This window comes from Solanum dulcamara, chromosome 6 (genome assembly GCF_947179165.1).
Source record: "Solanum dulcamara chromosome 6, daSolDulc1.2, whole genome shotgun sequence".
NCBI classification, from domain to species: domain Eukaryota; kingdom Viridiplantae; phylum Streptophyta; class Magnoliopsida; order Solanales; family Solanaceae; genus Solanum; species Solanum dulcamara.
Window position 1 is genome coordinate 60,114,058 of NC_077242.1, and position 23,277 is coordinate 60,137,334.

At 35.5% G+C, this 23,277-nt stretch overlaps 1 protein-coding gene across 2 annotated transcripts in view; it reads left to right on the top strand.

The window, feature by feature from the left end:
* The first annotated feature begins 7,933 nt into the window (after positions 1-7,933).
* LOC129891216 (uncharacterized) overlaps positions 7,934-23,277 on the top strand; it is a 38,489-nt gene continuing 23,145 nt past the window's right edge. Inside the window, exons 1-6 of one of the 2 annotated variants that reach the window (XM_055966512.1) lie at positions 7,934-8,199; positions 9,128-9,233; positions 13,047-13,228; positions 13,890-14,035; positions 19,007-19,080; positions 22,293-22,618. In XM_055966512.1, the coding sequence (XP_055822487.1) occupies positions 8,066-8,199; positions 9,128-9,233; positions 13,047-13,228; positions 13,890-14,035; positions 19,007-19,080; positions 22,293-22,618 (968 nt within the window). In that variant the 5' untranslated portion in view covers positions 7,934-8,065. Of the gene's footprint in view, positions 8,200-9,127; positions 9,234-13,046; positions 13,229-13,889; positions 14,036-19,006; positions 19,099-22,292; positions 22,619-23,277 lie in introns of both variants that reach the window. The other variant, XM_055966511.1, reaches the window with a different exon arrangement.

The window sequence follows — 23,277 nt, forward strand, 5'->3', positions numbered from 1 at the left end:
ATTCTTTTTAAAAGTTTTGATTCGAAACTAAGGAGAGAAATAGAAGAAGGTAAGTTTCCAAACTTAGTTATAGCTTCGATTTTTATGATTCCATAGCTATAGAATTGAGGTGGAGAGTTTAAGAAAATAAAGACTAAAGAGATAGAGAAATTGTTAAATTCTCAGGATTCCATGTAAATCTTTGTTCTACTGTTCATCCACGGCCTTGCCAAGACTCTTAGTCTAGGAAATTTACTTTGTGTATTGAAATTTAGTGACAAGAGACGAGTAACTGGATAATAAGAATAGCTTTGGATTACCTAATTAGATGAATAAGGTGGGTAAATTAGCCTAAATTATGAGATTATTGCACTGATTAAACTACTCAAAGGCCTGGATTTATATAATCCATCAAATTAATAGGCAACAGAAAGTCTAAAAAGGATCGGGTATTTTAATTTAGTATGAATTAGCCCTAAATGAAGGAAGTTAACACGAAATTGATATGAATGTGATTCTAGATTGACTGAAGTAACGTACGAATTACTCGAGTGACGAGCTTGGTATTTCGACACGAGTACTGTGAGTAGTAATCTTACCACAATTTGTGTTTTTATAACTTTCATGATTTATACATGATTCATAAAGTGAATGTGTTATCGAATGTTTTGAACTTGTATATGGGACAAGTCTTTTACTTAATATGATATTGAAACGATTATGATAGATGCTCTCACTTATATAAGACTTGTTTATTGTTAATTGAAATATGATTTACCGTTATAGAAAAAGGTTTGCTACTTACTTGAAAGTAAGTATCTTGATATATTTTTTTATGGTTTAAGTTTTATAAGGTGATTTGATAAGAACTTGAATGTCTTGTAATAATTGAGAAAAATGTTTCTACTAGTTATAAAGAAAAGAATAAGTGGGAGTAGACCTTGATGGATACCGTAGCTAACGAAGGATTCGTTAGACCTGGTGCACCTTGTATTTACAGTTTACCGATATAGCCCTCGTTAGTGGGAAGATAGAACTAGCATACCATTATCGATATCCTTCGAGAAGGGATCTACCGATATGAATATTTGACTCCTTTATGAGGGGCCACACCAATTACATGATTCATCCTTGGAAACCTCCCAAATATAAGATCTGATATGAAAGTGCTTACCGAGTTTATTTCTAATTAAACTGAAATTTTGCTTATATGACACATAAAGGACTATTTATTATTACTGTTTTTCTGATAAGGCATTTATTACATGATTTTAATTATCATATTTTCTAACTTGTCCCTCATTAAAATGGTTGTGGTTAAGTGTTATTAATCACCGATCTAGCGTCTCATCCCCCCCTCTAAATGTTTTATAGAGAATTCAGGTGGCATTGGTGAAGATTCCATAAACTAGAGAGCGCGAATTGGTGAGCCCCGCATTGCTTCACGTGGCGAGAAACTTATTGAGCTGTTTTGGTTTCTTTTCTTTTAAAACTCTTAGAGTCGCTCCATTTGTCCTTTATCTATTAGAGTCATGATTATTCATTCATATTGAAGTCATGTGATTAGTTTTAAACTTCTTTTTCGTATTTGGAGATGAATTGGTATTAGTGTGTAGCGATTGACTTATTGATGGATATGGTGCCTTGTTTTAGAGTTTTTGTTAGTTGTGTTGTTGATTTCTGAGACAGAAAAATATGAATAGGTCCAAAAATAGAGGAAACTTTGCCCAATTTTCTGTAAAATTCTAGAAGGCTTGCTTTGGGACTCTTTCCTCCTTAGCGCCGGTCACGATCTTAAACTGGGTCGTGGCACTCATCCACCGCGATGACTTTTCGAATATGTTAAAAACCACGAGTCAAAGCTCCATAGGCAATAAAAAAAATTTGAACATACCATTTTCATCAAGCATCAAATTTGTCTTACTTTTTAGATTTAATGTTGTAAGCATATAATGGTAAGCTTCAAGCACTGCATAACCATGCTCATATGTCCCCCTTACTAAAACCTTTACAATTTCAGTTCCCCTCCAAACCTTCCAATAACTAACCTTGCAGCCCAATTCAATACAGATTGAATTTTGAATATCCTTTGTGGAAGGGCCTTTACCTTTGGGAAACCTATCCTTGAACTATTCACCAATGACTTTTGCTGTGGCATGTGGGTTATGATTCATGAGGTGTTTTTAATCACATGTATGCATTTTTTTCATACTTTCTGATATAAAATCTATCAAAACTATCAAGCTTTACAGCTCTCAGCCACAACTTACATTCGGAATGTACACATTTGACACAATACACGATACACAAGTTGATTACCTTTTTCATTCTAAAATCTCTTTTCACACAAGCAATTTTAAAGGTAGTATCTAGCTCTTGCTTATTCTTGAATGGCATACCGATGCAAAAACTAGTTTCATCAGATTGAGCATGATTAGATGAATGTGCAGTTTTCGATGTATTATGGTCAAATTCAGGAGCAGGAGTAGGAATAGTAATAGGAATAGAAGGAGTATGTTCATCGATACTTTATTTTTCTCGAAGATCATTTAACATTTTTTGATCTTGACGTTTCTCAATCTATGTTTCACGCACATATACCCTTAAAATGGGTCTACCTTCATCTTCTAAATAAGTATGAAAACTGCTTTGAAGTCATAACTAGATCTTTCAACTCACAATTCAGATCATAGCAAGAAATGATTTTGTTCGAAAAAACATCATACATGATATCTCGATCCACAATCATCGTCACCGCCTCTATCATTTCTTTATTTTTCCAATGCCAAATATAATAATTGTTGGACTCAACCCGTTCACCATTACAATCCATTCCAATATAGATTTTGTTCTTCATTGATGGAGTTAAATGTAGGTACCTATATTATGATTTTAAAAAAATTGGTCATAATTTTCTTCTGATTGTGACTGCAGTTTATTCAGCAAGTGTTGAAAAATTTCAACAATTATTGTATCTGTTTAGAAATTAATGCAGCAATTATTGAAAAGTTCAATAATTTTTGTAGCACCTGAAGCATCTAAAATAACAGTTGCAGAACATGTTTTAGTTTGCAGTATTTATTTTAGTAATTGATGCAACAATTGCAAAAATATATTTCGCAACTGTTGCAGCACCTACAACAACAATTGTTGAATGTGTTTTAGTAACTGATAAAATATAAGCAGCAATTAGTACAATAACTGCTAAAATACATGCAACAATTGTTGTAACATATACAATAGTTATATTTGTTTCATCATTTGTTGCATTTGATTCAGCTGCTGATGAAGTAATTGCCGAAACATATGCAACAGTTGTTGAAATGAATGCAACAGTAATCGGAATAATAGAAAAACCCAAATGTCATGACCCAAATCCGGGTGTGATGGCACTCATCTTAACCCACCGAGATAAGTCAGTCTAATACCCAACGGAAAGTAGATGCGAAAGAAAAAGAAATGAATCAAAATTTAACTTAACCGAAACCACGTAAAAAAAACTCAAAATCCCCCAAAATTGGTTGTCACGTGTAAAAGCCACTAATACATTATCGAAGTACGAAAGAGAATACAATCACAATGTCTTTGTCTCTAGAATATGACTAAAACATAATAAAAGAGTAAGAGGTGTCCGCTAGAAGGATGTAACAACTACCTCAACACTCGAAATGACAGCCGCGGATGTGGTAGAAAATGCGAGGAGATCAAGCAAGTCCGGGCTCACAACCTACACAAGTGTAAAAGCAAGGGGTGAGTACGAAACAACACGGTACTCAGCAAGTGGTGAACTAAATCTAAACAAAGCTCGATAGATACAAGTACTCATGTCATCCTAATCGAACCTCCTCAACTACAACCTGCATAAAACCAATCCAACTCTACACTCTACACAATAATAACAATACAGTCCACGAATATTCATCGGTAGTCTTATCAAGTGAATCATATCAAGTCAAATTCAACATATACAGAGCAATAAGTGATAAACACGAATTCACAAATATCAACAAAATGCGATGTAATGCAATGAGATGATGCATGTCTGTCCTATCAGTACACATCCGCTGAATTACAGTCTGGAATCCATGGAGGACATTTTTGTCCATGTAACATGCCACGGAGCGTATGGACCATCCTCTCAATATACATATTCTACCACGGAGCGTGTGGCTCGACCCCTTTGTTTCATAATACCTGCCACGGAGGGTGTGGCCTGACCCCTTTGTTTCATAATACCTGCCACAGAGCGTGTGGCCCGACCTCTTTGTTTCATATCATTTTCAGTCTCAGCACAGTATGTCAGAACCAATGCAATTAATTCATGTTCATATGATTCACGATAATAACATGACAACAACAATAATTTTTCCTATCTCACATCAACATAGTCATTTCACATGTCCAAAATAAATCCATAATCACAATATATCAATTCCACCAATACATGTCATTAGATCACCATTTTATACCTCTCATCTCCATTTTTAAGGTCAATCATACAGTCAATAACTCAGTTCAATTCTCATTACTCTACAGTACACATAACACGGAAATACAAGCATCTACAATCTTAAACTGAGGTTTAGAAATTCACTTACCTCAATTAAATTGAATAATCACTTTAAAATTTGAGCCTTTCATAACGTTTCCGAATGATCAAAATCTGTTCAAATACATAATCTTCATAAGAATACGAATCCATTGACACCTATATTGCTATATTTATTTTTGGATTAAAAATTGGGTCAAAAAGTCATCCCGAGTCATTGAAGTCAAATCTGAAATTTTCTTTCCCGATTATGTTCATTCATGATAAAATAAACTCACATGTCAAATTTCAGCTAAAACGGATCGTTATTCGACCCCCAAATCAAGATTTTATGTGAAGAACCCTAGGGTCATATTTTCTTATTTCAGCGTTATTCCTCCATCAATATACCCTAAAAATATGTTCATAATCACATAAAAATTTAATGAAAAGGATGAGAATAATTACCTTGACGCTTTGGAATGAAAATCTTTATTTTTCTCTTCTCCTTTATTTTTCTTTTCCCCTTTCTTTTCTTTCTTCCTCCGATTTTTTTTCTGTTTCTGCATTCAGCGGCGCTGTTCACTTTTTTTTTAAAAAAACTAATTATGTATTAAAATTTACAAACCCTACTTACCTATTTTAATAAATATAAGAAAATTGGTATAGGATATTAAATAAATTAACACTTTAGCCCATCAATTAAATTAATTATTTAAAATCACCCATCAATTAATTAACTGAAGTTATCGAATAGTCTAAAATTCTCAATTTAAATATACGGAAGGAGTCTTTTATGAAGGGAAGAAGACTCGTTCTCAAAATGACCTAACGGGTCGTTACACCAAATGAGCAATAGACAGAAAACATCAATATTAACTTATCAAAATTGTCAAAAATCATCTCTCAAGCAATGCTCAATACCACACCAACGCAATTTAGTTCCAAATTGAAGAATTTTTAAAATAATTTCCAAATTTAAAAAGAAGAGAAAAAGAAAAAAAGTGCTCTGCTCTCTCTTCTTTCAGGCATAGTAATACCAACAATACAATACAAGGAGAAAGAAGTAGTAGTAGTAGTAGTAGTAGAAGAAGACGAAGAAGAAGAAGAAGAGGATGAGGAGGAAGAGGAGGAGAAAAATGCGAAATTGGATATGGGAAGCCGCGACACTTTTTTTAGGCTAGAGTTTTATGGGAACGAGTCAATGTGTAAAAAAAACTTGAAGACTTGTTGAAAAAAAGTCAAAGTTCATTAATTACTAACCATAAAATTGTCACCAACTCACAATTTTTAAAACTCTTGTCACTCATTTTAAATTATAACATCTTTTTGTCACCCTTAATTAATTATCCCAAACTACTCGGGGACAAACACTTACTAAATATATGGTTGATTGGTCCCATAGAAAGGACACTTGCGGGATCAATTCTCATTGGTTGCATATATTTAAGTCAAATTCATATGTACAAAATACAAAGGACACTTTATAATATGAGTTATTTCTTTTGGTTCAACTCAGGACTAGCCTATTTATTGATGAAAAATAGGAAAATTTACCTAAATAGGCAACTTATATTACCATATTTTCTAAAATTTTCTACCATTTGGAAAATTACAAAAATCCCTACTCTCTTCTATTCTCAGATACATCACTTTACGCGATGTATTAGTCGGATACATCAGTTTACATGGTGTATCGGTCGGATACATCACTTTACGCTATGTATCGATCGGATACATCACTTTACGCTATGTATCGATCGGATACATCACTTTTCGTGATGTATCAAGATGTCAATTACATTACTTTATGCGATATATCGATCGAATACATTACTTTATGTGATGTATCAGGATGTTTTGACATGTATCCGGATTCCACCAAATTTAAGGGTTTTTTATAATTTAAAAAAGAGTAGAGATGTGATGTAATTAGCTCTTAACACTATGAGATTTGTGTAATCCTTCCTAAAAAGGGAAAATTACCAAACTACACACCTTTTATTATTATATTTGCTAAAAGTCCCAACTCTTTAAAAAAAATTACCAAAATTCCTTATTTTTAGTTTTTCCCTTCATCTTTCGGATACATCACTCAAAAAACATTCTCTCTCCTCTAAATTCTTTTCTCTCGTTCTCTCTCCATTTTCAAGATCCAAAAATTTAAGAAATTTACAGAGCATATCCCTAATATCTCGCCTAAAATCACTCACACGAGTTAGAGGTTACAATCTATCATCTCATTTTAATTCTCAACTGCATTCTCTCTCTATTTTCATAGCTTTTACTGAGCATATCCCTAATTTCTCACTCATGATTCTGATTCTTCTAGTAGTGATGGTTTTGATGAAAATAGATTCAAACACCGTAATAAGGCCTTTAATTATGAAGAAATTGCGAAAGGATGCTTGTTCAAGTTCGAAATCTCTAGTTCTAATAGTCTGAAGTTCAAAATCTCTGGTTCCAACAATAGTCTATTTTCTATGTATCATGTTATTGTATTTTTTATGGCTGGGTGAATGTCTTATTTTGAATTGAGGTTAATCTATCACATTTCATGATACATAAACTTGTTGTTATGTGTCATATCAATTGTTTTTCTGTTTGATACAGAAGTTCACAAAATCTTTCTCTTTTTATCATATTCATAGTTACATATTTGATACATAATTATGTCAAGCTGTGTTCTATTTTTTTTTTAAATCTAGATTTTTTTGATACATTTCATTGTACCTTTCTTAATGTTCCTATTTTGATACTTAAGCTTCTGATATGGTTTTGTTATTGTTGTTCTGATACATAAGGTATAATATTTTTTTTATAATTTTCTGATACATCAAGTACTAATCAAGATACATAAGGCGTTTCTGACTTTTGCATTATTTATGATATATTAATTTCTGCTTTTTCTATTGTTTTTGAAACCTAAAGGCAAAACAAAGTGTCTCATATCAATATACATAAGCTCTATATGTATAATGATTAGCCATGCATCTAATTCATAAGGTCACTTTTGTATCATCTATTCTAATGTATCATATCAGATGTACAATGTATCAAGTTCAAGTTGTATTTAATCATTTTTTCTGTCAATGCAGGGACTGAAGTATGTTATCCTGGTCAAGGAGAACCGATGGACGTCGAGTAGCTTTTTTTTGAATTTTCTAGTAGTAGAATAGATGATACAAAGCAACTAACGTTGAAAGGACCATATATATATATATATGCGAAAATAAAGACGACGAGGGTATGAGTAAGCTAAACTACAAATAAAAAATATATCTAGACATTTTCACAAAATCGAGGGGCATATTTGACCCTTTACCCTTATTTAAAAGGAAAACAAAACAAAATTAACACGTCCAATATTGAAATGAAAATAGTCAAAGAAAAAAATGAATATTTTGGCTTAATCGTAATAACCAAAAAGTGTTGGATTTAAGAAGAAGAAGAACAAAACATTTAGAAAGCCCGCACTCCAACTCCATTGCATCCTGCCGCCAGTTTTTCTCTCCGGCGACCGCCGCAATTTCTCTCCGACGAGTTGGAGAGGAAGTGATGCTAAGGTACCCAACGACAGTAAGGACTCTCAGAAATCTGATGGAAAATCAGTCTCAGACTGCTGCCCAGCAGAAGGTGCATTTTCACTATAACCACACTGATTCGTGCAAGTTCTCCAGATGGACTGCCAGGTAAATTTACCATAACACTTCATTTTTTCAGTTTTTCTTGTGGGGTGTCTTAAAATTATAGTTTGGTTCTGAAATGAAAATTTAATTGCTATTGTTAACAGCAAGCGTAGAATTTCGAGCTGAATATCTTTTTTGGTTTCTCTGCTTCCAATTGTATTCAATATTGATTTTTTAAAGTTCCATAGTGGATTTAATTTTGCATTCAACCATGTGGGTTATGTTTGATTCTTTGAGTGGATTTATTTGATTGCTGCTTCAACTGTACTGCTGCCTTTCCAAGAGGATTTTGTCATGCTGGTTACTGGGATGTGGTTTTAACTGTATAATGTTGTATTTATATAAAAAGAATGTAATATGCTGGGTATGCCATATATAGTGGCATACACAGATTTTTTTGTATGCGGTATCCACATTTAATTATAAAAGTGAACAAATGAACAAACCTTAGAACAGCGTTATATTAATGGAAAAGACTTTTCTTGTATTAATAAAATATAAGTCACATAGATTACACGTCTTGTATTATTTGTTATCTAAGTTGTGATGAAAATGCATGTTGGATTGGCTGGTGTGTTTGATATCGTTTAAGTAGGTAAGCCTCGCTCGCAACCTAACTTTTTAGAAGATAAAATGGTGAGACACTTAACTAAAATTAGATGAACGTTCCAGATCCCATATCGAGATTCAAACTCTCGACTCAAAGTAGAAAGCGAAGTGCTTTATCAGCTAGGCAGGGAGCTGTTTGTGACAAGCAATGTCATGTATTATTTCTGGTATTCTGTTTTGCATATATATATATACACACACTAAATGGTGAAGTGGTGTTGAATGATAGCTCTTAGCATTACGTGCGTCCGCCCCTTTGCATATAGCTAGGATTCTACGATTTATATGCACTTTAGCTAGTGGCTTATATTTGATTCGACAGGGAATGTTACGAGTTCATGTATGCAAGGCCGTGGCACAAAGTTGTTGACTTTTATGCAGACATGGTGAAAGGCCATACTTCATTGTCAGGATTATTTAGAAAAGAGGTAAACATTGGCAAGCTTTGCAGTTGAGCATAAACTGGTTATTTGTTACTCTTTTGCTTTTGTATTTGTTTATTGATATACTTCTAAGTTTTTTGGAACGGGTATACTGGGAAGTACTTTGTCAAGAGAAGCTAACAACAACATTTCCATTGTAATCTCACAAGTGGGGTCTGGGGAGGGTAGGATGTATGCGTACCTTACCTTTATATTTGTCGGGTAGAGATTCTGTTTTCGATAGACCCTCGACCCAAAAAGAATGTCATCGAAGCAGGATTGCAAGAAAAATCTAACAACCAAATAGCACGGTACAAAGACAATAAAGAAACAAATACTACCACACATAGATTAATAAGAGTGTTAGAATAGGAGTAAGAACAAAAATATTATATAGAATCCTACTTGGAAAAGAATTGTAATTTAGTGTCCTAGTTGGAAAAAGAGTCTAATGTAGTGTCTATAAATAGGATCTCAATGTCATAATGCGATACACAATTCAATCATATTCTTTTTCAATATTTATCACATGGTATCAGAGCCTTTATGAACTTGGTAGAGAATAAAAAGAACAGCTTCCGTAGTTGGCGGGCAATTATAACTCATATAGCCGCTGTCTGGCCAATGTTAATTTTAGCAAAAGTTGGGGCAATACTATATGCATGAAAAATAATCATGCTGAGAAGAATTGATTTGAGAAGCATCAGGGACAAACAAAGTAGTCACCGTGCTTCTTTCCGGTGGCTTCTTAGATCTGAAGACCGAGCTACCCACTAACCTTATATCTAATCCTCGACTTCCATACATTCCTTTCTAGGGTCATGTCCTCAGTAAGCTGGAGCTGTTGATATGCTTAAAGTACACCTTCAATTTTGATGTATGTGGTACTATGCATTAATAGTAACCCAACTAGATTGGGGTCGAATACCACAGCGAATATGGACTTTTTAAGTTTACGTATTGGTATGGCTACTCAACTTATAGTCAGTTTCTAATCCATAATTGTTGTAGTGAAAGATTGTGACTGTACTAATAAAACAGAAAGTAAATTTGGTGAACATAAATATGATTGTAACACTTGTAAGAGTAAAATACTAAGATTGTGTCCTCACAATGGATTGCTTTGTTCTTTGATAATCATGCAACTGCATGTAATTTGAGTTATAGATATACAGTCAGTCTCCTGCACGACCATTCAATCTCTTCCGATTTCATGAATGGTTTATCTACATATGATGCTTCCACAATGATATGAGTTACTGACAACAAGACCGACCAAATATGCCAAGTAGATTCAATTATGTTTAATCTAAATCTATCAAACAAGGGTTAACGCCTCGAGTTCATGCAAATCTTCACCAAATCCTAGCTCGCTCTTCCGAGTCTCTAAATTAAGATATTATGATGTAGGTAAATGTTTGCAACCACTAAGCCTTTTAATTAAGAATGAAAAAAAGTTTGATATCTTACAACCCTAGTAGCATGCGATCACACGAAAACCTTATGAACTTTGCAATCTTATTGGGTTTCACAACCTCAGTAGAGGATTTAGCTATTCATACTTATAGTGAAAAACAAGAATATAAATTAAAAGAATGCATTAACTTACTACAAGTGTTGAAAACTTGAACAACGTTGAAGATGTTATTCAAGAATTAAGGAAACTATAACTTGGACGACAAAAACTACAACTATGCTTAACCTAAGGAAAATTGTCGACTCTTTCAATAGAAGTTCAACATATCTATTTATAATGGTCCAAGAAGTTAGATTCCTAAAATAATAAGACAGGTACGCCGACAAGCTTTGCGATGCACTTTATGGTCGTCAACTGCTTTACGGTCCATGGAATCTTCCTTGCACTACCATCGATTGCCTTTTAGTTTTTTTAGAGCTGCTTTGTGGAATACTTCTGTGGGCGTGAGTTTATTTCATGGCCCGTCTTCTTTAATTCTCAGGTTCCTTTGCAGTGGTGGTTTCCTTCTTCAAGTCTTGGTCGTCAAACAAGTCTGTGACTGTATTCTGCTTCGTCTTTCAACCTTCCTCTGTAGGATCATGGATACAAGTCCTCTGATTCTTTCCACGCTCTAATATGTGCTCTGTTAATTGATTTGCAGTCAAGAACATGACCGTAAATCACCCAAATCCTGCAAATTGTTGTGTTTTCTAACTTTTGGCCATTTAGACATCAATTTCCTTCAAAACAATAAACTAACATAAAAATGCAAGAAAGTATAGTAAAACAAGTCTAAGAACATTCAAACCACTAAGGAAAGGATCGAGAATATGTGCTTATTTCTAGGCACATCAGCTGTGCTAAGTCATGTCTAATCACCTCGGCTAGTTCTTTTTTGGCCTACCTCTACCTCTCCCAACTCCTACTACATCCAACCTCTTACATGACACCTCCCCACCTAACTGGTGCATCCTTACACCTCTTCTTCACATGCCCAAACCACCTCAGCCTCGCTTTCCTCATCTTGTCCGCTACGGAGGACACTCCGACCTTGTCCTAAAAAACTTCATTCCTAATCATATCTATGCTAGTGTCCCTACACATCCATGTAAGCATCCTCATCTCTGCTACCTTTATCTTCTAGACATAGGCTTTCTTGGCTGGCCAATACTCTGCCCCATAAAACAATGTTGGTCTAACCACCACTCTGTAGATCTTACCTTTAAGCCTTGGCGACATTCTTATCGCAAAGTACTCCGAAGGAAAGCCTCCATTTCACCCACCCCTTACTGATATGGTGTGCAACATCATTATCAAACTCCCATTTCATTGGATTATAGACCCAAGGTACTTAAAACTCCCACTCAAGAAGAGCTAAACTAAGAATAATTGTCATAAAAATCTGCTCGAGATAAATTCAAATACTTTATGGGCGTGGTACTATCAAATCAAGTGTTTCTTGAAATCTTAAAAGCCTCTACTAATTTGGTTCAAAATGTTTATCTTTCCTATGCAATTTTGTTCTTTCTCTTAATTACTCCCTCTGTTTCAAAAAAAATGACCTAGTTTGACTTTGCACGGAGTTTAAGAAAATAAAAAAGATTTTTCCATCTTGTGGTCCTAAATTAAAGTTACGTCCAACGTACCAAAATTTCCTTTAATCTTGTAACCTTAAACATGTCATGTGGAAAGTTGAAATTATAGTTTTGCCAAGAAAGGAAATGGGTCATTCTTTTTGAAACGGATTAAAAAGGAAAGATGGTCATTCTTTTTGAAACGGAGGGAGTTATAAAATTAAGCGCCATATTATAAATTTTTACCTTGTCATTTATCTCATTTTATGTACTTCTAATGCAAGTTTTTTTTTGGAATAATATTTAACAGGTCGTTTGGTAGGATGCATTAGAAAAAATATTGCATGCATTAACTATATATATTACTATTACTTTGTTTGGTAAACCTTTTCAACCTATTTATAACTAATGCATTAGTTATACACTCTATTTGATATTATGCTATGTATAACTAATACGTGACAAACCATGGTATTAGCAATGCAACGGTTCTTAATGCATGCATTAGCATGGTTAAATACACAATTGCCCCTCAAAACCAGACTCTTTTCCGCATCTTTTCTACCATATTTGTGGAGGGTAATTTTGTAACATTTGTTTAGAAATTATGCTATGCATGTTATTTTTAATCCACTAAACCAAACAGTGCATAAGAAATAATCTCAGCATAATTAATACCACGTTACTAATGCTAGCATTACTTATACACCTTATTCAACACCATTCTTATACAACCTATCAAACGTCCACTTATTGTTTTTATACTTACCTTGAAAATTTCCACCACAGACGCCTGCTGACCATGAAGATGCTGAAATTCGAGAGGACTATGAGAAGTCTGAGTTAGTGAGTTTTCCGGTTAAAGATAAAAGCGGCAGATGGGCGAGAGCAAATTTTAAGATTGTCCTTTCTTATCATGGAGGTTCTTTTGATGGATGGCAGAAGCAACCTGACTTGAATACCGTCCAAGGGTAAGTATTTTCTAACATATCCATACATATCATGAATGGAGTGACATATGCTCTATCGCCTTTCATGTGGAAACTATCTTGAGTTGATGATAGTTTTCGACATGACATTCTTTTAGCAGCATGTATGCTCTCAATTGCTTTTTAGTTGTGCATGATAGTCTCAATGGTTAAGTTTAAGTTGATGGATTCTTATGACATCTTGAATGAGCAATTCTATATCTTCAGTAGTTGACTTCATTTTGCAGTGTTTGGTTATCTTACGGAGACATGGATATGCTATACTCAACTTTGAGAATTGTTTCTTAAACTATAATCTTTTGGCAGATCCCGGCTGAGTTATAAAGAAGGAATTATTTAATGATATAAAAAGAAAGAATGTAAAAACCATAGATCCTCATAGAAGACATCCATTGCAAGAATTCCAGAAATAAGGTCACCCAGAAGCATACAGAGGTGGTGCTGGACTTCTGGCTGCTTGATTTGAAGCTTAGTTCATCTAATTGGATCATTGATACTAGGTCCAAAGGGATCTTCTGCAAAATTATCATGCATGTCTATTTCTCTTTCTAACGTGATAAGAGCTGATTTTATTTGAGGCTAATCCAACTGATAACTTCTGTTGGATATGGTATTCATGTGTATTGTACTCGGTATTATTCAGATTAGTTGAAAGATCTCTTGGTGAGTTTGTTGATGAGAAGAAGGCTCAATTATTAAAAGATAAGAACTTACCATTAGAAGGATGCGCTTTAGTTGCTGGACGTACAGACAAGGGCGTTTCAGCCTCTCAACAAGTTTGTTCTTTCTGTAAGTCACCTATCTGCATCCTTTCAGTTATATGAATCAGTTTCCAATATTCACCTTTTAATGATCACTGTTGTTAAAGGACGATTAAGCACTTAAATTAGGTGCAGTGTGCGCTGGGCGCTTCTACTCGCTTCAGTTGTGCTTTTGTGTAGACACCAAGGCACTTTAGCGAGAGTGTCAGCGCCCCATGAACTCCTCGTGAACGGGGTAGTCTAAACAATAAATATAGCTCACGAATCGACATATCAATAGTTAAAGAAACGTAATAGTTGAATATGATATAGTGATTTGGTCATTCAATCGGAATTGGAAACTTAAAACTTCATCATTGCCTTTTAAATTTCTTGTGTATGTTTATTCTTTTGTTCTTCTTGCATTGCAGATATACTTTTTAATATTTCTTCATTTTTCCTACCATCACTAAAGCAGCTCTAGCATATCTCGGCTCTAAGAGTGGCGGTTTTCGCTTTTCTGGTTTTCCAACCAATTCCTTAGATCCCTAGTCTTAGAGGTAAAGGAAGTCTTATAATTAATCTAATTCTTTGAAGGCGAAGGCGGAGTTAGCTTTCCTCTGCTATCAATAATAAGGAACACCAGGCTGCCGTTAAGGTAGTTCACCCAGCTCAACAATAGAAATCACTGTAGTTCAGTCACCTGCAGCTAATTCGACTCAGTCTTCTTGAAGCTCTTGTGAAATGGTCTCTGTCCTTAGCTTTCCTTCTTTCTTATGGTAATTAGGCCAGACAACATCTTTGCTAGTCCCGTCGGACTAGGAGCTCTACTAGCCTTGACCATGGGAAATTGCTTTATTTATGAAAGAAAGAATGACCTAGGGAGATAAAGGTAGTAGGAAATCCCTTCAAAGGGAAAATGATTCATTTAGAAAAGATTTGATACCAAGTAAGAGTGCACTAGCTGTTCGGTGTGAATGATAAAGGCTAAGTCGCATTTCTATACTCTTCGTCTTTGAAAACACTATTTCTTGATGTCTGTATGCTTTGTGCTTCATTTTTTATGCATCTTGTTTTTAGTTTGCTCTATCAAGGATATGATATTGACTTTAATTTAGCAGTTAAGTAGTTTTAAACTTTAAAAGAATGCAGTTTACTGTCTTGTGAAGTTTGGATGTTGCAAGCCCTCAATTTGTTAAGGGTATAATTTAGTGTTTCACATTACTTTTTTCTCCTACTTCCAATAAAGAAGGCCACTTGCCCGTATATATGTTTTTCTAAATCATGAAAAGTCGTGTAATTGATGATTCAGCAACTAGAAGGTGCTGTAGAATATGTACAAAGGAGCAACACTACAGTCTATGTAAAGAACTCAAAAATCTACCATGCCTTTTGTGTCATGCTGTCATTTGAAATAGTCATGTTAGTTGTTACACAAAAAATAAAATAAAATATAGAGATGCATTTGTACTGAATATTAATTACAGATTCACTTTATTTCAGAAAACCCTGGCATTCTTTTTACCCCTCCCTAGGAGTTCCCCCATTTTGCCCCTTTGGTGACGAAAAACCATAATCTCAAGGTTGGAGGTGGAGGATTCTTACCACTTGAGCAACCTCTCTTGTCAAAACTTAGTGTTCTTTTCCTTCCAAATGGTCCACCAGACAACTAAGGAGATTGCATTCCAATTTTTGATTTTTTTTCTTTCCCATCCCTTTGAGATACCAACCTTGCAACAAGTCCTTTGTTGTTCTCGGCATAGTCTAGTTGACACCAACAATGTTCAGGTCCCAAATTTTCTTGGTAAATGAGCAATGGATGAAGAGGTGATTTATGTCCTCATTTTGACTTGAACACAGAGAACATCTGCTACAAATGCTGACTCCCCTCTTTTGAAGATTCATGAGTTAGGCATGCTCCATGAGTGACTTACCAAGTGAAGCAATTCATCTTCAATGATGGCTTACTCCTCCAAATACACTTCCAAAGCCAATGGGGAATGATGGCAATTGACCACTTAGAAATTTGTAGCAATTTGTGATTTTAAAGTTGCCTTTTGTGTGTCCTTTCTACCTAAGAGACTCTTGTCTATGAAGTTTCCTGGTCATATGATTTTGGGATGGAGTGGAGGTCGCATATTAGGGTCAATGGTTAGTAGGGGTGGAGTGTTGTCTTGCCATGCGTAGATTTAGGCTTGTTAGTGCCTGTCCTAGTACTAGCCGTACACTTGTAGTTCCTTTCACATGTTGTTTATTGTGTTTCGATTATCACACTATTTTGCTATTGTTATTGTTTCTGTCTTGTAGACTTTACACTGCTTTTCTTATTAACAATTATGCTTTCTTCATTGCTTTCTTCTTCTTTTGCTTGGATTTGATGCACTTGAGCCAAGGGTCTTCGAAAATAGCCTCTCTACCTCCACGAGATAGTGGTAAGGTCTGCGTACACTATATCCTCCCTAGACCCTACTTGGTGAGATTTCACTGGGTATGTTGTTGTACATCTCATGCTGCTGCTAGTACTACTATACTAAAAATACCCTCTTACTATATATGTTGGAATCTTTTTTAACTCTAAAATAACCCTCAGACCCAAATATTCTTATTGTATTTTGATCACACATCGACAGGTGATCCGTCCTTTCTTGCGTTGCTTTCATATTGCGTGGTCTGACTTTGAGAAAAAGAAGTTCATGTGTTTAGGTCCATGCTAAACAAAATTCATAAACTATGGAAAGGCCCTCTAAAATACTTCTTCAAAAGTTCTTAAAAAAATGCGTACAATCCAACATGAGGTGCCATGTGTATGTTATTTGTGGATGACATAGTTCTGATTGATGAGACTTGTGCTGGAGTTGATGTTAAGCTGGAGGTTTGGAGATAGACCCTGAAGTTTAAAGGTCAGGTTGAGTATGACCAAGATAAAATATTTGGAGTGCATGTTCAATTACGTAATACCTGAGGCTAGCATGGAAGTGAGGTTTGATGCACAAGTCATCTTAAAGAAAGGAAGTTTCAAGTATCATGTGTCTATTATCCTAGGAAATGGGGAGATTGATGATGATGTCACACATTGTGTGATAAAAAAAGTGCCACCTAAACTTAAAGGCAAGTTCTACCGAGTGGTGGTTAGACTAACTATGTTGTATGGGACGGAGTGTTAGCCAGTCAAGAACTCTCACGTTTAAAAGATGAAAGTTTAGAAATGAGGATGCTGTGGTGGATGTGTGTGCATACTAAGAGTGATAGGATTAGAAATGAAGAGATTTGAGACAAGGTAGGAGTGGTTGCGGTGGAGAACAAGATGCGTGAGGTGAGACTGAGATGGTTCAGACATGTGAAGAGGAGAGGTACAAATGACCTTGTACAGAGGTGTGAGAGGTTGGCTATGAATGGTTTTAGGAGAGGTAGAGGTAGACCGAAGAAGTATTGAGGAGAGATGATTAAATAGGACATGACACAGTTGCAACTTACCATGGACATGACCTTAGATAGAAGGTTGTAAAGGATACGAATTAGGGTAGAAGGTTAGTAGGTAGTGAAGTGTTGTCTTGCTTATCCTTTCATATCAGTAGTAGTAGTATTTACCGTCTAGCTTCTTGTCCTTAGATTTCTGTCACTATCTATTGTCTCTTGTACTTCGATTATCACACCTTTTGTTACAATTATTATTCCTTTTTTCCTCTGGTATGGTTTGTCATGCTTCCTATAGTATTTTGTCATTATTTCTTCACTTTCGATATTTCTTTTTTGATATACTTTTCCTTGAGTCGATGGTCTATTGGAAACAACCTCTCTATCTCCCAAAGTAGGGGTAATGTCTGCATACACTCTACCCTCCCCAGACTCCACTTGTGGGATTACACTGGGTTTTGTTGTTGTTGTCTTTTTTTTATTTAAAAAAACAGTTCTCAATGCCCTTATGTGGTAATAATGAGTTAAACTACTCGTTTGGCACCCAGTAAACTTATTTCATTTTGCTACTAGGGTTCCAAAGCTTTTCTTGAGATCTAGAATCTATCAATACCTTTTTCAACTCAAGGAATGCTTAAGCTATTTAGAGTTGGTATTTATAACTAAGTAGCCAAAGGAGGGCTTTGTGCAAGAGCAACTCGAAAGTACTTTACTTTGGTCTCAGTATTCAAAGATGCGAGTTTAATGCTGGTTCTGGAAAGGGATCGAAGAGACTGTAGTTCATTCAAGGCTCAGACCCAATTACTTAGAAGCATCTCGATCTGTTGATATTGACTTGATGTGATGTTCACTTTTTTTGTCTGTAAAGCATAGGAAACATCCGTCAAGGAGTCACGAAGAGCTAACAAAGAGTCTTTCTATTTGACTGTCCGAAATCAAGTGGGAGATTCAATTGAAAAGGCCCCTTACAGCATACATCTTCATTTCTTATGCTCCCTGCCCCATTGCGAGTTTGGGAAAATTCAGTATCTTTCAGCTCATTGAGGACGATGCCGGAAATTCCTCTTTTTAAGGGGTAGTTCTATAAAACATATGTGTGGATGGTTTATTCAAATGCCTACCGAAATTAGAACAACAATAAGTTTGAGTAAATGACTAAAGTGGATTGACTCTTCATCGTTTCTCCTAAATTATATGTTGGACACAATAGCTAAAGATCTGAAGATATTCATGCCTAAAGATTTATCCAAGATTGAAGGACACTGAAACCGAGTAGAATGCTGATCATTCATTCTCTGGGGTCAATCTACAAAAAATGTGGCTTAAATGCAGAATCCTACTAATTTAAAATGGCTAAAAGGTTTTAACATTTTTAACCAATAATACATTATTGTTCTATAAACAGTATCTTAGACTCGATTAAGAATAAGTTTCTAATCTAATTTTTCCCCATTGAAATACTTATATACAGTTGACTATGGATGTCATGGGTATATAGCCTATCATTAAACCATGAGTACATTCATATCCAAAACGCTTAATGTTCAACTTGTGAATTTTTCCCCCTTTTTCTGAGATAAGAATATTGGTTCACTTCTATGTCTAGACACTTGGCGAAAGGATGTTAAGATTGAAGATGTAAAAGCTGCACTTGATAAGGCAGCACCAGGAAAGATCAGGGTAATTTCTCTCACCAAGGTAACTGATTATTTGGTTTATTGATTTTTCGAGCGTGAAGACGCAACTTGCTTTCTTGTCATCTGTTGGGGAAAATCTATTTCAATGTTTTCTGGTTAAATACAGCGGTTACCATTTGGGTTTTCTTTTATTTGGTGAATGCCCACTAAAGTTTAAAAGTTGCTTTAAACCATTTATGGTTCAAAGTCATGTGAAAAGCCTGTTCTAGCTATAAAACTGTCTAAATCCAGTGGTAACTGATTGAGCATCATGTAATCTCGGGGAAAAAAGTGAGAACAGAAGTACTTTTGCCATTTATGCATGCACGGACAAAAGGCTGATCAACAAGATGAGAAACCTTCAATTGCCACTGATGAAGTGGAGTTGAAGGAATATTCCTGTTTTCAACTTTTGTCACCCACTCACCCTTGTCACATTGTTATTTCCATCCATGAAGAACAGAGGAAAGCTGGGAAGAATGGTCATTATTTAGGTTCTGACGTTTTGTTGTGGGACAATTCTCAGAATCTGCTGTGCTGGACTTACCAGATCCTTTTTCCAAAGTGTCACGACCCTACCTAGGGCATAGTCGCAACATGGCGATTAGAATCCCGAAGGACCCCAACCAAGCCTCTTAGCATAACATTCATGAGCATTCATAAGGTAAATGAAGTAAATAAACAAGATCAAGAGTACGGAAGCATAGACTCAATAGAAGCATAAGTCTCAAAATGAGAAAACATCAACATAGATTCTTTACTATCTAACATGCCTCTACTACTAGATGGGGGCGTAAGACAATCTCCTAGCTCACTCAATATAAAAGGTAAAAGAAGTCATAAGCTTATAAGAGATAAAGTGTCTCGTCCTCGGAACATGAGGACTCACCAACAGCACAATAGTGCTAACTCTAGCCACGCGCGGGAGGAGGATGAACGTGATCGTCGGTCCCTACATTATGATACAATGTAGGCAAAAATATGCGTTAGTACATGGAATGCACTAAGTATGTGAGAAGATGCATGAATAATAAAAATACGACATAATCAATATGAATCATGGGATGCAAGACCAATATCTTTAAAACATGAATGAAGTCATGAAAACATTAAAACATTTATCTCATTGGTCAATACATCAAAATCTCATAACTATCATAGGAACTCATAACTCAACTGAAACTGGTGCGGGATAGGGCCTTTAACCGACATATAAGACCATGCGAGCTAATACATGGAATCCGATGACTCCTGTATTGAGATAGGAGAGGCTACCTTGCCAGGGCATACTCCAATAGTAACTCATCTAACTGTGCTATGTGGATCCACTAGCTTCGCCATATAGGCATATGTAAACCTACGCTTGGCAACGTAGTTATTGGACAATGGGATCTTACTACTGGTCTCTTGTTCTAATTGCAGGAGAGAATGCTTATCCCAAGGTCCACTCGGTGCTTAGTCAATACCCCAACGGAACTTCCATAAAACATGATCATAAACATCATAGGGAAAGATGATAATAAATATCAATCCATCTTTAGAAGATAACATAAGAATAGCTCATCTATCAACATCATAGTAAAATCACAGGATTAGCTCATCTATCATATAACTCATATAATGTGGGTGTAGGCCTTCCATCATTACATAACTGTAACTCATGAAAATATCTTTAGGGTCTAAATTGCCCTATCATTAACTTGCTTGAAACATCATAGAAACTTCTTTGCATAAAACATCTTTAAACTTATTCATAAGCTTTCATAGAATATAACTTGAAAATCATGATCATATCTCATAAATCATACTTGAACTAGAATATAGCATGGGTCATTGAATTTTCAACTTGAAATCATGCAATATGATGTGAATTATGCATAATTAGGCTAATAGCATTGAAGTATATCATAATTGAGAAGACTCAGCATAAATCATGAAATTAGGGCTTTTAATTTAAGAAATCATAAGAGAATTTGAGAAGAAATCTTTGGGATTCAATGGGTGAAAGGTAACCATGGATGAAGTCCCACATACCTTGACCTTTAGGAGCCCTAGACTGAAGTGAATTAAAGCTTGACCTTGAAGAAATCCTTTGAACTTGCTTGGAGAAGAAGAAGACTCTTGAGAGGAAACTTGGGAGAGAAGGTTTTGTGATTTTGGGAATTATGGTGAGAATAGAAGAGTTAGGAGAATTTAGGTTAGTTAATAAGTGGAATCTAACCTCAAAAACCATCCACATTCATTAATGAAATATGGGGAATTAACCAAAATAACCCCAACTTAAACTGAATCCGGAATTCAGGACGGACCATCACCACGGGCCGTTAAGGGCACCACGGTCCGTGGTCCCCTTTGTGGTGAGGGACTTAGGCTTCAAGTTTGAGGGTCTATGGGGAGGTGTCCACCACGAAGGGCACTACGGCTCGTGGTGTCCACCAGTGGCGGAGCCAGGATTTTGACCAAGGGGGTTCAAAATCTGAAGAAGTAGACACACGAACTAGTCGAAGGAGGTTCGACATCTACTATATATACATAAAAAATTATTTTAACCATGTATAAATAGTATAATATTTTGTCGAAGGGGGTTCGGATGAACCTCCTAATTACAAGGTGGCTCCGCCACTGGTGACCACCATGACCCGTAGTCCCTCTTGTGGTCCTTTCCCTGCAGGTTTGAGTTTCTGAACTTCCACCACAGCGGCACACCACGAGCCGTGGTGAGGAGTACTGCCCGTGATGGCCTTCGTGGTCATCTCCTTAGGAACCCCTCTGTCAGGGCATGGACCACGGTGGCCCTTCACGGCCCGTAGTGGGTCTCGTGAAGACCACCTGGTGCCAAAAGCTGTATTTTTCTGGAATTTCATCTTTAGATCCTCGTTTTAAGACTTTCCAACTTCCGGGATCTTACACAAAGATACCCATGGTTGTTCTACTAGTCTTTATGCTTTCTGAAATGAATATTTTACTTGTTGAAAGAGTGGCTTTTGGAAATCATGCTGATAGCAATTTCGGGTTGTTAGACTCCCTGCATAGTTAAAGGGATTCAGTCCGTCTTTTTGTACACAAAATATTTCTACTTGTTGCTACAGAAATTGATAGAAATTTTTCTTTACTTATCAAAGAAGGCGTGTTCCCATCTGCATATTGTTGGTTTCTCCTTTTTTCTTTTTTATCTGCGAATTGTATGTAACAACAAATAGTTTTTTCTTGCAATAGGTATCCCGGGAATTTCATCCCAACTTCTCTGCAAAATGGAGACACTATTTGTATATATTCCCTATTGATGATGTATTAGGCGAAAAGCAAGGGAGTCAAATCTGGATCGACGGTTGCTCTGATGTTCATCAACAGAATGAATGTGGTAAAAGTGCTGTTGACAAAAGAAATGGAAATGAAATCGATGATGAAAATGATGAGCTGGTGCATGGAAATAAACCAACCAAGTTTGAAGTAAGCAAGGTTAACCAGCTTTTAGGTCAGCTTGAAGGAAAGCTTTTATCTTACAAAATGTTTGCACGAGATACTAAAGCTTCAAGGAACATGTAAGAATTTGTTTTCTATCATGGTTCTTTTAGTATTACTAAGATTTTTGTGGATGGACTGCACAAGCTTTTGATCTTTTGAGTAGGTACCTTACCATTGCTAACTCCTGTTTGAGTATATTTATGTACGATACACTCTTGATTTTTATTCCTATCTTAGCTTGTTGGGGACTCCATGTTCATTCCCTAAGAATATTCCATGTAGGCAGCTTTGTGATTTCTTTAGTCATCAATATTTCATGTTTATTTTCACGATGTTGAATGGCGCATATCCTTTTGGTTTTTTAGTTCTTTTACAATACTATTTCATGGATATATGTCCTAATTTTAAGTCGAAAAGGATTTTGCTATTCTACAATAGGTTAATAATAATTGCGTTTCTTTCTTGATACAGTTGAAACAAAGAGAACAATGCAAATATTATCATGCACTTAGGCATTGTAGTATTATTGTTCTGGTTGTCATCATCTTCATCTTAATTATTGTTAATAATACCGTCAACAATATTTGAAATTTTTACTACTACTATTAGTAACACTAATGTTATTGTTATTGGAGTAGTTATTATGATTTTGTTTACAATTCGTGATGATAATCTTTCATGGAGAAGAAATAGTAACTTAATAAAAATGACCCAAATGGTGTCATAAGAAGATTAT